This window comes from Aquila chrysaetos, chromosome 1 (genome assembly GCF_900496995.4).
Source record: "Aquila chrysaetos chrysaetos chromosome 1, bAquChr1.4, whole genome shotgun sequence".
NCBI lineage: Eukaryota > Metazoa > Chordata > Aves > Accipitriformes > Accipitridae > Aquila > Aquila chrysaetos.
Genome location: NC_044004.1, coordinates 13,314,150 through 13,326,344, shown reverse-complemented (window position 1 = coordinate 13,326,344; position 12,195 = coordinate 13,314,150). Strand labels below are relative to the sequence as shown.

Here is a 12,195-nt window from a genome sequence, read left to right as displayed (position 1 = left end):
TATTCCATCTGTAGGAGTGAGACTCAAATCTCCTGAAGTCCATCTTGGGCTACAAGCAGAAGAAAAAGCTGGTCCAAGGTGTGAGCCAGAAGCATATCTCCAGCTCTGCTGTAACTGTCTGTGTGCTATTTTCATCACGCTAACCCCCCAAGTCAGTCCCATTCACAGCACTGTGTTTACTTCTCTACCTGCCACAACACTTTAGGTTCACATAGTAGCTTGCCCTGTGAGTCCCAATCCCCGTGACTCTTCCTCGTTTGTAAGAGGAGCTAAACAACTCTTTCATGTCTAGCTTAAAAATAATTTGTGCCTTGAAGTCATCTACTTATGCCTTTTTGGTTGTAGTTTTATTGAAAAAGCTGGTATTAACATATTTATATTTTTATTCAACAACAGTTAGCTAATTTGTGCAACACAAAGAATGCAGCCATGAACAACAGCTTTCAAAACAATCAGATTTACCAACTTTACCATCACTTACTCTACACCACTGAAAGCTCAAACTAAAAAGAGAAAGAAATTTGGAAATGTTCACAATGACGATGTTAACTTTCCATACATTCAAGAAACCAGGAAACCGATCTGTAGTAGTGATGTCAAAGACAGGAACGGAATACTGGTCTTTGAAAGGTTTCTATTTATTTCCTCTATAATCACTTCATGGTATTTTGGCTGGGTATTTCATTAGTTTTATAAAGCTCCAAAGATATATTTCTTTATTTAATTTTAACATGTTCTTTTTGGTACCCAAAGCTGTAACAGAGTAAGGTACTTCAAATGAAAAACAAAAAATTGTTGTATTAAGATCTGCTTTATAATAAGTTATCTATAGAATCTTACTTGAGAATGTTAAAAGCTAAATATATGTTTTACAGTACTTCTAGCTGTAAATGCCAATATGAGCTGATAGCTTTTTTTTTTTTTTTTTTTGAGCTGCAAAGATTAATGGAGGAGGCCAAAAGTCAAAGAAATTGTATGACACCCTTGAAGCAGTAGTTTGGCATTAACAAGTTTTCTATACAATTTACCACATTCTTAAACCTTTTTACAAGGGGAAAAAAAAAAAAAAGAAAAGAAATTTTGTTAAATTTCATTAGAATAAATATGTACATATACTGTCCATGCCTGCTACAGCATACAGTATTTTATAAACAAACATTCCTCATTCCCTTTAAAATTAACCTATGCATTTCATACCCTATGTGTTTAGTGTGGCTGGAAACTGATGCACATGCGTTTGTGCTTCTACACACAAAATATACAGCATTGATCTAGAAAACTTCAAACATACAGATTTCATGTGTTGTGTTAAGATGTCATATAAAAGCTGTAGACTCTGGGTTTTTTAGTTCTTGTAAGCAGATTTTCACCCACCCTTTGCCCCAAACCAAACTATAAAAGCATGCAGATCCCTTCATCAGTACATTTTCCACTTACCAAGAAATCAGTGCATAATGGCTTAAAGACTCTTTTTTTTCTGAGTTTTAATATGGGCAGATTAACAGGTCATCTGAGTTGTGCTCTTTTATTCATGGTTTGAGGAGAAATCCTTTGGGATATTAATTTTTCTGCCAGAGCTATTAGGGATGCAGCAGAACTTTCTTTTCCTGGATTAAGAGGACTCCCTGCCCACTGCACCCTTCCCGTGTAATTCCTGCATGCGCTACACCAATGGTGTGTACTCTCCTTTTCAATTTACATAACTACTCATTTTAAAACAGAGATAGAGATAACAGTATTTATGTGGAAGAAGGTTTTGTTCGGTTTGGAGTTTTTGATTTTTCATATTTCTCCGGGAAGAATTTTGTCTCCCAGCAGTGGACTCATTTAAAAAAATTAAAATTCACTGAGCAGTGGCTGCATCTCGCAGTACCATTCTTTTTACAGTTACAGATAACCATGGCATTGCCTGTATTCCCGAAAGGCCAGGATTAAAATAACCATGCTGCAATCAACAAACGAGGGACTTTCTGAAGTGTCTAGCAGTGATGTAACTTTGTTCCCACTGAAGTCGATGTTTGCCTTCAAGGACAGCTTCTAGCCAAGGTTTCCAGAATTCCAACCCCCAAATGGTAGGACGGGTTTGTGTGTTAACTGCCAGGCTGTGTTCTGACCAGCCAGTCCCTCTGGAGTAGCAATACCAAGTTTTTTAATAGTTCTCCACGTGATGAAGATACTAGTTATTGTTTTAAACAGAGCAAAGAGATCTATGGAGAAGAAACTTAAAATAAGCTGGCTGAGAAACTATACCAGTCTGTCACTTACTCACTCGGGAAGCTGAAGCCCAAAGTAATGTGAATAAATAAATAAATAAGAGGGTGTTGTAAAGAAGGGAATAGGACGGGTGAGACAGGGCAGCTTTTCACCAGCAGGGATTCTGTTTCCAGTTATAACTCTCATGAGGCCCCTCCAATGTGCCACGTGCTCTAAAGGGATGTGGCTATTCATTCACTCGAACAGGCTTGGCTTAGTTGAAAGACAGGAAAACTGAAAAAAAAAAAAAATCAAGAGATTGAGGCAAAAAGCTCTAACAATGTGGTAAATGCTGTGGACTGCAAAAGCAGGCAGGGCACCAGAACGGACCCTCGAAAGGACTGACGGGAGTTGAGGAGACTCAACCCTCCTCAGGAATGCTCCCACAGTGAATAAACACCCCTGTTTGTTTAAAGGAACCGATACAGACCACAGTACTGGATTTGCAGTCGTGCCTTTTACTCATACAGTTGCAGTGATGGAAAATAGTTGGCTTGCCACCAATAATGATACAGGCTGAGGGATGAAAGGATGCAACCTACAAATCCCACCACAGAAGCCACAATTTTTGTGAAGATCACATCCTTCTACAACTCTCAAGAGGCTGGTTTGTAAATATAGAGGGATATTGATAAATCTAGTGCATTTCTGAGTTCACTTTATCCTGAAATATGTACAGATTGTTTGTCGCTGCTATAGCAATGATGTTCTCAGTTGGGTGCCACGCTGTGTGCAAGATCTTCTTAGTAAAGTCCAAACTGTCGACACTGATGTCATCTTTCCTTCGTTTGCCCCCGACACAGACTCTCCGGGGCTTAAGAATAGCTCGTGGTTTACTGCTCTCTCGGGATGCCTCCAAGGTAACATCCCGTTTGGTATTTCGGTCAAACATTCGAAAAAAATTATTATATGCACCTGTCATTATCACACTGTAGAGAGAAAGAAAGAAAACGAAAACAAAGACAGTTAAACAGCAGCTGGTGGGAAGTCTACTAACATGACTGGATCAGGACAGCTGAGCTTTAACCTTAGGATAAGATGTCTTCTGGTTTCAGCTGGGAAAGAATATGAAACAGGATTTTTCCCAGTATTCCCGAGTGAAGAGTTTCCTTCTACCAATGTCTTCCCCTTCCCTATTAGAGCATTCAATGAAAATTACAGTTACCCCAAAACTGCATCCTGAAGCATGAACGAATGTCAGGACCCCGACATCACGAGATTGACTTCACAAGACAATATATAGAAGGAGTATGTTTTAATAAGTTATTTTTAATTACCCTCCAGCTTTTTATGAGTGTTTAAGGATCATATATTTCAGGCTTTTTTCTTTCTCCAGAGCTTTACCTTTTCTGACAGCTGAGATTTACCATGATTCCAGAAACAGTCTTTAAAAAAAAAATTTCCAAGTATTTCAAACCTTCTGATACAATAGTAAGATTTAGTACATAATTATATATTTTAATGAGTATTTTGAAGAAAGCTGCTTTGAAAGGTTCTGAAAAATCACACTGAGTTTGCACAAGTAAATTCCAGAATAAGCCCTTTTCCCTTCTGAAGCCATAGACCTTGCAAGTCCAGACACCATTAAAATTTGTATCTACAATGCTTCTTAGAAATAAACACATTGATAAACAGGATTCTGTCATCTCTTGTATGAAGTCTGAATGAAGCTTCAAGTCAGGATATATTTCTGGGTCTGGGAGAAAGGGACGGAAAACATACCTCGATCTGCATAAAATTACCCCATTAATCAGCTTGTAGTTTGAAATAATGGATTGCCAGTTGCTTCATTCCCCCAGTCCCTAGGGGAGGATATTTTGTCACTAACTTTAATGAATTCAGGATTTCATCCATGGCCCTCAGGTTATTGGATTAGCATAATCATGGGTTTCAGAGCCTTGTTCAAAAGCTCATCCCCTGTGAACTTTTTCCATATGCGAAGCCAGGGCCACGCTCTACTCTCCTATCTCAGCCCCAAACAGGGTGTTTCTTCCGAATTTCCATTCTGGAAGGGGAATCCACCCCAAACGGTCAGGTCGTCACAGGAGAAGCTGTACAGTTCTAAAACTCACGCAGTCGGGAACTATTTGCCTTTCTAGTACAGCGCAACAGAGCGTATTTCCCGTGCTTCGCATATAATAAACTAACCTCCATCTCAGATGACAGTTACATTGCTTTAGCACTTTGCTTCTGTTTCCCACTTAGGGGGAATCTGTGTCGAGCAGTATACTGGGCATATGCAATCGTGGGAGAAGGCGGCATAAACCATACTCTCTGCTGTACAGACGCTAGCTAGCTGATTAGATTAGATGCTCCTGGATTCAGGAGCTGTCTTACACTACGTGCATAGCCTCCAGCCAGCGTTGCCTTGATCTCATTTGGGGCCCTTAGGAGCTACTGTAATACAAATGAATAATATACTGAAAAACGCACAAACGGGAGCTGTGCAGCTAACTGCTTTGGCACTACAGCTCCTGACTGACAGCAGCTCCGCTCGCTTCAGAGCCACTGGAGAGTAACTAGAGCGGGAGAGCTGGATTTGTACGCTGTGAATCCCTAGCAGGACTGCCAGCTCCACCCTGCTTCCATGCTTGCTGATGGCACGCTGGAGTCTGCCGACAGCTGACTCCACACTGAGCTTTTTACAGCTCCTGAAGCGCTAAAGGCAACTGCTGCGAATCGGGTCGGCGTAGCACACAGACACAGCACGCACCGCCCTCAGCAACAGCTCACCTACAGCCTCCACCCTGTGGAGAAGCTGCTTTCCCGAGGTCCGCGGGCAGCACACCGCTGGCTGCGCCGCTGCTGGGTTCGCGACGGGCAACAGAGGCGCTTGTCCACGCAGGGCTGCAGCCAGCCCGTGGCAGGGAGCTGCCTCGCCGCTCTCCAGAAGCGGTACCCGTCCTTGGGTCGCCTGCAGCGAGGTTTCCCTTACCTTCCCCACCCGCAAAGGCCTGGCACAATCCTGCTCAGTAAGGCACAAGTTAACAGTCTCGCGAGCTAAAAAAACAAAAGAGTCGGTGTGACGGCTTGATAAAACGTACTCCAGAAGCTGCAGAAAGCCTATTGATCAAGATTAGCGCCCATTTCAGAAATTGAATCAACAGCAGTAAATCTAATGTTTCACTCCTTCCAAATCGCCGTGTCTTGTCATTACGGCTCCTGCTGGAATGGTTATTCACAACATGAAAAAGTCGAGGTTATTTCATATCTCAGCACTAACTTACACAACTTGTGATGCAAACAGCCCAGCACAGTACCGTGGGTTTTTTGCCCCCAGGCAGGCAAAATTTTGAAACGGGTTCGTAACGCTGGGGCGGCCCGTTCCATGGCTGCAGAGCTGTGGTTCCCAGGGCAATGAGGAGCATCCCTCCTGATGAAGGCAGGAACTGTCAGGGGAGCAGCTTTCATGCAGGGAGTACCAGTGCACCAAATGCACAGAGAGGTATTTGTCAAGAATCTTATTTTAGGAGGTTTTGCTTGCAGTAAAACTGCTTTTACGGTCCATTTGCTTTTTAATTTCTTGAACTCTGGCATATTTTTAAAAGTCTGCTTTCTTCAGTTGGATTTACTGCAGTTATTTTTTTTAACATATGTAGATGACTACTTTTCATGCCGGCCCTGTTTTTCTGCAGTTTAATGGCTCAGTAAAAAATAGCATTATGTAAATGAGAAAGTGCCCATTCTTGTTCAAGGTCACAAACACGGATGGATTATAACCTTACCTGCTGCTTAAAATAACAATAAAAGAGAGTGAGAACTAGATGTAAGCCTGCAATTTATTCCCGTTCAGGAAAAAATAACGTACAATAATGGAATGTATATGATAAGGAGTATTTTTTATATACATATATGAGAATAAAAATTGTAGCTGAGTATAGGAAGAGTTTGCTCTGTATTTCCAGACAGCAAGTGCTTGCACAAAACCCTTGCAAGTGAGGCTGGTTCAAAAAACCAAAGGCCCTCACCCCAAACACCCCACACTAATTCATATATGTGTAAGAGAGCAGACCGGAAAAGCTCTGCCTAACCACCTTTAATTTTATTTAGAAAGCAAGTTTACAAGTTGTGCTACACATGGTCAGAGGTACCATCATCTCAGCTGTGCAGGGGTATTTAGGATGTAGAACACACTTCAGTGCACCTTGAGGAGCTGCATACTGATAGCTCAAGCTGGAGCAAAGCTGCTGATAGACTCCACCCAGCTCAAACCACCACAGCTACAGGCAGCATGATTAAAAAAATAATAATTTTTAAAGAGGCGAAAAAAGCAAAAAAGCAGGAAAAAACCCCAATGGCAGCGACGTGGCTACCGCTGCCTACATTTCACACATCGGCAGCCTAGCATGTGCTCTGGAAGGAGAGGCAACACCCCATATCTGCAGTGCCCAAAATGCATTCACACAGCTCGATGCTAACCCTCCTGCGCTGCCCCGCGAGGGGAACGCGTTTTCCCCTCTGCATGGTGCTGCTCTGCAGAGCACACAGTGTACTCTGTGCTCCCTCTTTTAGAGCTGCTCCAAGCAAGGTCTGAGGGTTTCTGGCAATTCTTCAGGTACGTGTGTTTTGAGTGACAACACAAAATGCTACTAATTCATCCAGCCTGCACTGACACTGGGGCATTCTTGCTTATTAATGATGCAAACTGAGGCATCTTGCTGCCAACCTTCAGTCTTCATGCAGGGTCACTATGGCCTGAAGTCTTATCTTTTTGTTTTTTTTCTTTTCCTTTACAAGCAGGACAAATGTATTCTTACTGAAGGTAAAAGGGGAAGGAGAAAGCCCCCGTGCAGACCAATCCCACTTCTATTAACTGACTTCTCTTCTTACTGCCTCCCTAGCTGCCATTCTGTTCTTCTTTTTTCTCTTTCTTCCCCTCAAATTCTGACTCTGGTCTTTACCACACTTTCCAGGCAGGTTTTCCTTTCCCCCTCTCTTCCTTCTCCCCTCCCCTTTTTCCATTTCCCTCTATCCTGCTCTACAATTTTTAAAAAGCAGTTTATCTGCTTCTGTCTCTCCTGCCAGTGAAGTATCCTCCTTAGCTTCATCCTCTGTTCCCTGCTCTGTCCTGTCTCTTTTGCTTCATTTTGTCATTTCTCTTTCTCTGTTCCTCCCCACCCCCCGCCTTCATTTCACTTTTGGAAGTCTCACTGCTCACCCTTTCTTTGTGATCTCCCACTACCTCCGGTCTCACTTACTGTCACAGACAACTTGCCTAGCTCTCAAGTGTTTTGGGCTTCCATTCTTGCCTTCTCCTTTGGGCTGAAGGCTGGAGAAATGAGCTGGTGGGCAGGTCTCCTCTCGGCACGTACAAACAACTGGTTCCTGTGCTCTTGAATCCGGCAGGAATTTGGTAGTGCTGGTTGTGGCACCAGAGATGTCAGGATGCTGGGAGATCTGTAGGGCTGAGCTGGTCATATACCAGCTTACCATGGGGTGCACAGGGAAGGAAAAGCACTGCTGGTTGTCTATTTTGCAGGAATTTCTATTCTTGCCAAGGGCTGTATAAAAGGGGTTTGCATGCAACCATGTGTGCAATCTGCTTTTCAGCTGGGCAATCACAACACAGACCTCGATCACCTTTCCGCAAATTCCCAGAAGCTAAAGCCCATTTGGGCAGGAAAGGTTGTTTCAAAATTAGCAGAACATTAACTGCTCCCTCTGTACAGTACTCACCCAGTTCAGGTTTCTTCACCCTGTGCCATGCTGATCTGGTAGCCAGCAATATTTCAGGTAAGGTATTCTTTGAAAAAGTCAATTTCCAGTCTGTAAAATTGTCTGGAGCAAAGGATTTGAGAAGAAAAGTTCTTCCTGCTTGCATTGTAAGAAGAATATGCAAAACTAAACCACCAAATATTTACCTATGAATAACAAGTTTATTTTGCATGACACCAGTAGTTGTACCACTGATGTTTAATTTAGGGCCAGAGTTTTATTGTCTACAGAAGCACCCTATCAACTATTGATGGCTTCAGCATCTTTAAGCATCTTAATACTTTAAAACATCTGGGTCTCAATATTTTGTTTTTGGTAGTGACTCTGTTAAATGAAATGCTTCAGTACATGGCTTTCGCCTCTAAAAAGTTCTGCCTCTGTTGGAAGGTCAACAAATTCCTTACTTCATCAACCTCAAGGGTATCTGAATAGGATTTCATCATTTGTACTAAACTGCAATGAGATCTTCCACAATATTTTTTTTAGGCACTGAAACTTCATCAAACATGTCAGTCACTAAGAATTGGTGTATCTCTGACTTTCTCTTATCTGTTATTCCCACATTTTATTCAGATTTCTTTACTGCAAGCCAAGCTCTTAAATGTCACCCATGTTGCAGCCATCCTTGCACGCCACAGTTTTTATCAAAATTGCTCCATTCAGCTGCCTTCCTGGATGTCAGGGTTTGCCCTGAAGCTCTGGGGATATCAGCTGGAATTAAGGCTTGCTTAAAAACTAAACCATACTTGCTTCACACCTTTTTGAGTTGGTTTTGTTGCTGTTTGTTTTAAAGACTCTTTTATAATAATTTTTGGGTTAACTCTGGCCCAGATTAGTCTTCCTAGATGCATAGAAATTTTTATTCACCTGCAGATTTCTATTGTCCAGAGAAATTCAGCTCATGTCATGGTTCCCCTCCTTCACTGTTGCTCAAGAGATCATGGAAGCCACAGGATTGTGTTGACAGAACTAAGGCTGGGCAGGGTTTCATACACCAGCATACGACTAGCATACACCATCCTTAAGGATGATAGAAAAACTAAAACAGCCCAGCTAACCTGCCCCTCACTGCAAATGTGGCAGCAGAACATCATTCCCTGAGGCAAGAGAGGCAGGACATCGAATCCAAGCAGGTGGGAGGGAAAGAGACTCAGAGAGCAGCTTCCACCAGAGCCTGCCTCCAGACTTGTAAATCTCTGCAAAGATGGCCCTCAAGGCACCCAGCATGAAAAGGGACAATTTCTTTGACCTGAAACTGTCTCCCCAGTTACACTTTGAGCCCCTCAATTTGCAAGATTTCACTACCATGTGTACCAGTGCAGAACAGCACATCTGCAGTCTCACGGAATTCACACGCAAGGTCCACCAGATCTGGTTTCGTGACAAGCTGACCGTATGAGAAGAAAGGATTGGTTCCAGGAAAACTCTTCAAAAACGTTTTTCATAGGATTGAAAAATGAGATTTATTACAACAAAGGGAAAGGAGGAAGCACTGTTGCAAGCAGTGGGGGCCTGCTGGCATATTAGGGAATTTTCCTTTACACTGCGCTGTGTGAAGCAACTGAATCCCCATCGCAAAGAACAAACTTCTTTAAACTTCCTGGGGAGTATGCTGATGGAAAAGCTTGATACATCGGATTCGGGGTTGTGGCACTCCGATACAGCTAGCTGGGATAAGACTGGGAATAAGAACAGGGGATCCCCAAGTCCTTCCAAGCTAATATTTGACGTGCCGAGCCTTGAGAACAAAATGATATCTTCTAGCTCTCCAACATGGAGTGTGCTGCCAGACAGGAATAGACTGTTAACTTCTCATCCACTGGGACCTGCCAATTCTGCCTGATTAGAGTGAAGGCTGATGGATATTCAGTGGGATGAATGACAGTTCAGTAGGAAAGGACTGACTGAACAGTTGTATGTGACTTCACTCATCTGCTTACAGCATATCACTTATCATGACGGTATTCAGAAGTCTCCCTGGAAGGGTTCCCATACACCCATTCATTTGAAATCTTAAAAAAAATAGTAATTAAGGTGTTCACTTACTACCGTGTAGAATTACTACATTATTTTTTTCTTTTACTGGCTTCTTTAACTCACAAACAGCTGCAAAAGTGTTAATTTTTGAGGTAAAACTGAAATAAAATTAGTTTGGTTGACAGTGGGAAGAAAACAGTATCTTAGGGGTCATTATTAAAAGTCATTATTAAAAGACTTTGGAAGTGAATGGAAGAACTAAATTAAATCACTGTATAAACAGAACTCACGTATTCTACATAGTCATGTAATGATGTATATACACTGAAGATGGCATGATTTTAGTGTAATATACTCAACTACATATAACATGTGCTCATCTGGTTGAATTAGTGTAAGACCCCTGCTTGACTCCCTCCCCTGACCACTGTTGTTGCCAAAGTACGCAGTGATTAATGTGCCCTTCACCAAATGAGATCGGCTCTGTCTGATTGTATTAGTTCCTGTTCATTGGAGTAACTGAGCATCAATCACGTTCTAATCAGAGCTCACGTACATTGATTTTTTCTGTAAACAGCCTCACCATCAGGTTCTATCATAGCCTAGATAAACTCCTCAGTAATGACAAAAATTAATAAAAAGTATTTTCACCTAAATAATAAACATGCTTTCCTTTTTAACTGAAAAATCCTGTCACTTTAAATTGTCACTGTCGCTTTGAAGTCTGCAACAGATTAAAAACCCATGTTTAGAACTGCAGTTATTACTGTTATGTATACATATTAATAATATAAATACTGTACTGCAGCATCTTTTAACAGTACCATTGTTAATAGGCATTGCTTACCCTTAGTGGTAGTCCTTTTTAAAAAAATACATACCAAAAAGATCAAATTAAGTGACCTTACTATTCAAATGAACTGTTCTTTAAGAGTTACTGGTACCCAAATATAATTTATGATCCACCAAAAAAAAAAAATATCCTTGTAGTGTGTAGCAAAACAATACAATACTTGTCATACACAGAAGCAAGAAGCTCAGAAGAGTGAATGTTCATCAAAAGATGAACATCAGTGCTGATGCATTTGACTTTTAAAAAGAAACAACTAAATTAAAGAGAACCCTTATCTTTTGTCAAATATTGTCAGCTACTCAACAGTTTCTTACAATCAAGAACAGTGTATTATATTTAGTGATGGACTTGGTAATTGTGCACGACTAACAACGCCTCAGTGTCTGGGCAGTACAATAAATGAAGCCCTCACAATCTAATGTTCCCACTTAATAATTACTCACTGCATTGATCTTTCTGATCTGTCAAGTAGGAACGAAAATATTATGCTCAATTTAAATCCTGATATTGAATAATATTTCTATTATTACCAGGCAACTATCCAGAGAGTGGTCTTACCGCACTAAAGAGGACAGCAGCGCTTCATTTGACTACAAGAGAAAGACTCTGGCCTGGGAACAAGTGGCTGCCCATCCTGTACAATGCCCTCGGAATTTCGATCAAGGATAAGCAAAATGGTTTGAAAGGACCTGAAAAGCCCTGAACCTTTGTCAAAGTTTCACAATAAGCTGGGAAGTATTCTGCCTGGTGTGGTCCACCTATGTCATTTTAAGCGGTCAGCAGTTTGTATCACAGGGGATAATCAATGCTGACTTAAGAAAACACGTTATCCTGGCGTGCAGACAACAGAAATAATGGCAGTATATAGTTTCACCTGCATAATAAATGATACAAAGTAAAAGTTTTATTTCTTAGTAAAGACAGAATCTCTCCATTGGGCAGGTACAGGAACTGAGCAAAGGAAAGTAGTCCAAAGAGAAGATGCCCCTTGCACAGTGTACGGCATTACACTTTATCTGCATTTCTGGAACACAGGACTGGAAGAGACCTTGTACTGCACTTCCAAGTTCAGACGTGTGTCATCTTAACCAATGTCTCACATAACTGCTTTCACAAATTTCCTAGGCATCATTATCAAAACAGTTGGTCTTCTTACATCTCCACTACTTAGGACAGGAAGACTGCTCCACACTGTCACTGTCTGAACACGTATGAACTACCTCTAATTTCCAGGCTATAATTACCTATTGTCACTCAATACCTATTTGCTGCTGTGTCATTATCATTCACTTTTATCTTAGCTAGATCCACTTCCTCCCTCTGTATACCTCCTTGATATACTTACTAGAAGCAAGTATAATCTTGGCTTCTCTTTTGCTAAGCTGATCAAAACCAAA

General features: G+C 41.5%; 1 protein-coding gene across 11 annotated transcripts in view; it reads right to left on the bottom strand.

Annotated features, from left to right (window-relative positions):
* Positions 1-325: 325 nt before the first annotated feature.
* PPP2R2C (protein phosphatase 2 regulatory subunit Bgamma) overlaps positions 326-12,195 on the bottom strand; it is a 204,105-nt gene continuing 192,235 nt past the window's right edge. For all 11 annotated transcript variants that reach the window (XM_030032710.1, XM_030032884.1, XM_030033143.2 and 8 more), the window contains one exon: positions 326-3,182. In XM_030032710.1, coding sequence (XP_029888570.1) covers positions 2,891-3,182 — 292 coding nt within the window. In that variant the 3' untranslated portion in view covers positions 326-2,890. The remainder of the gene's footprint in view (positions 3,183-12,195) is intronic.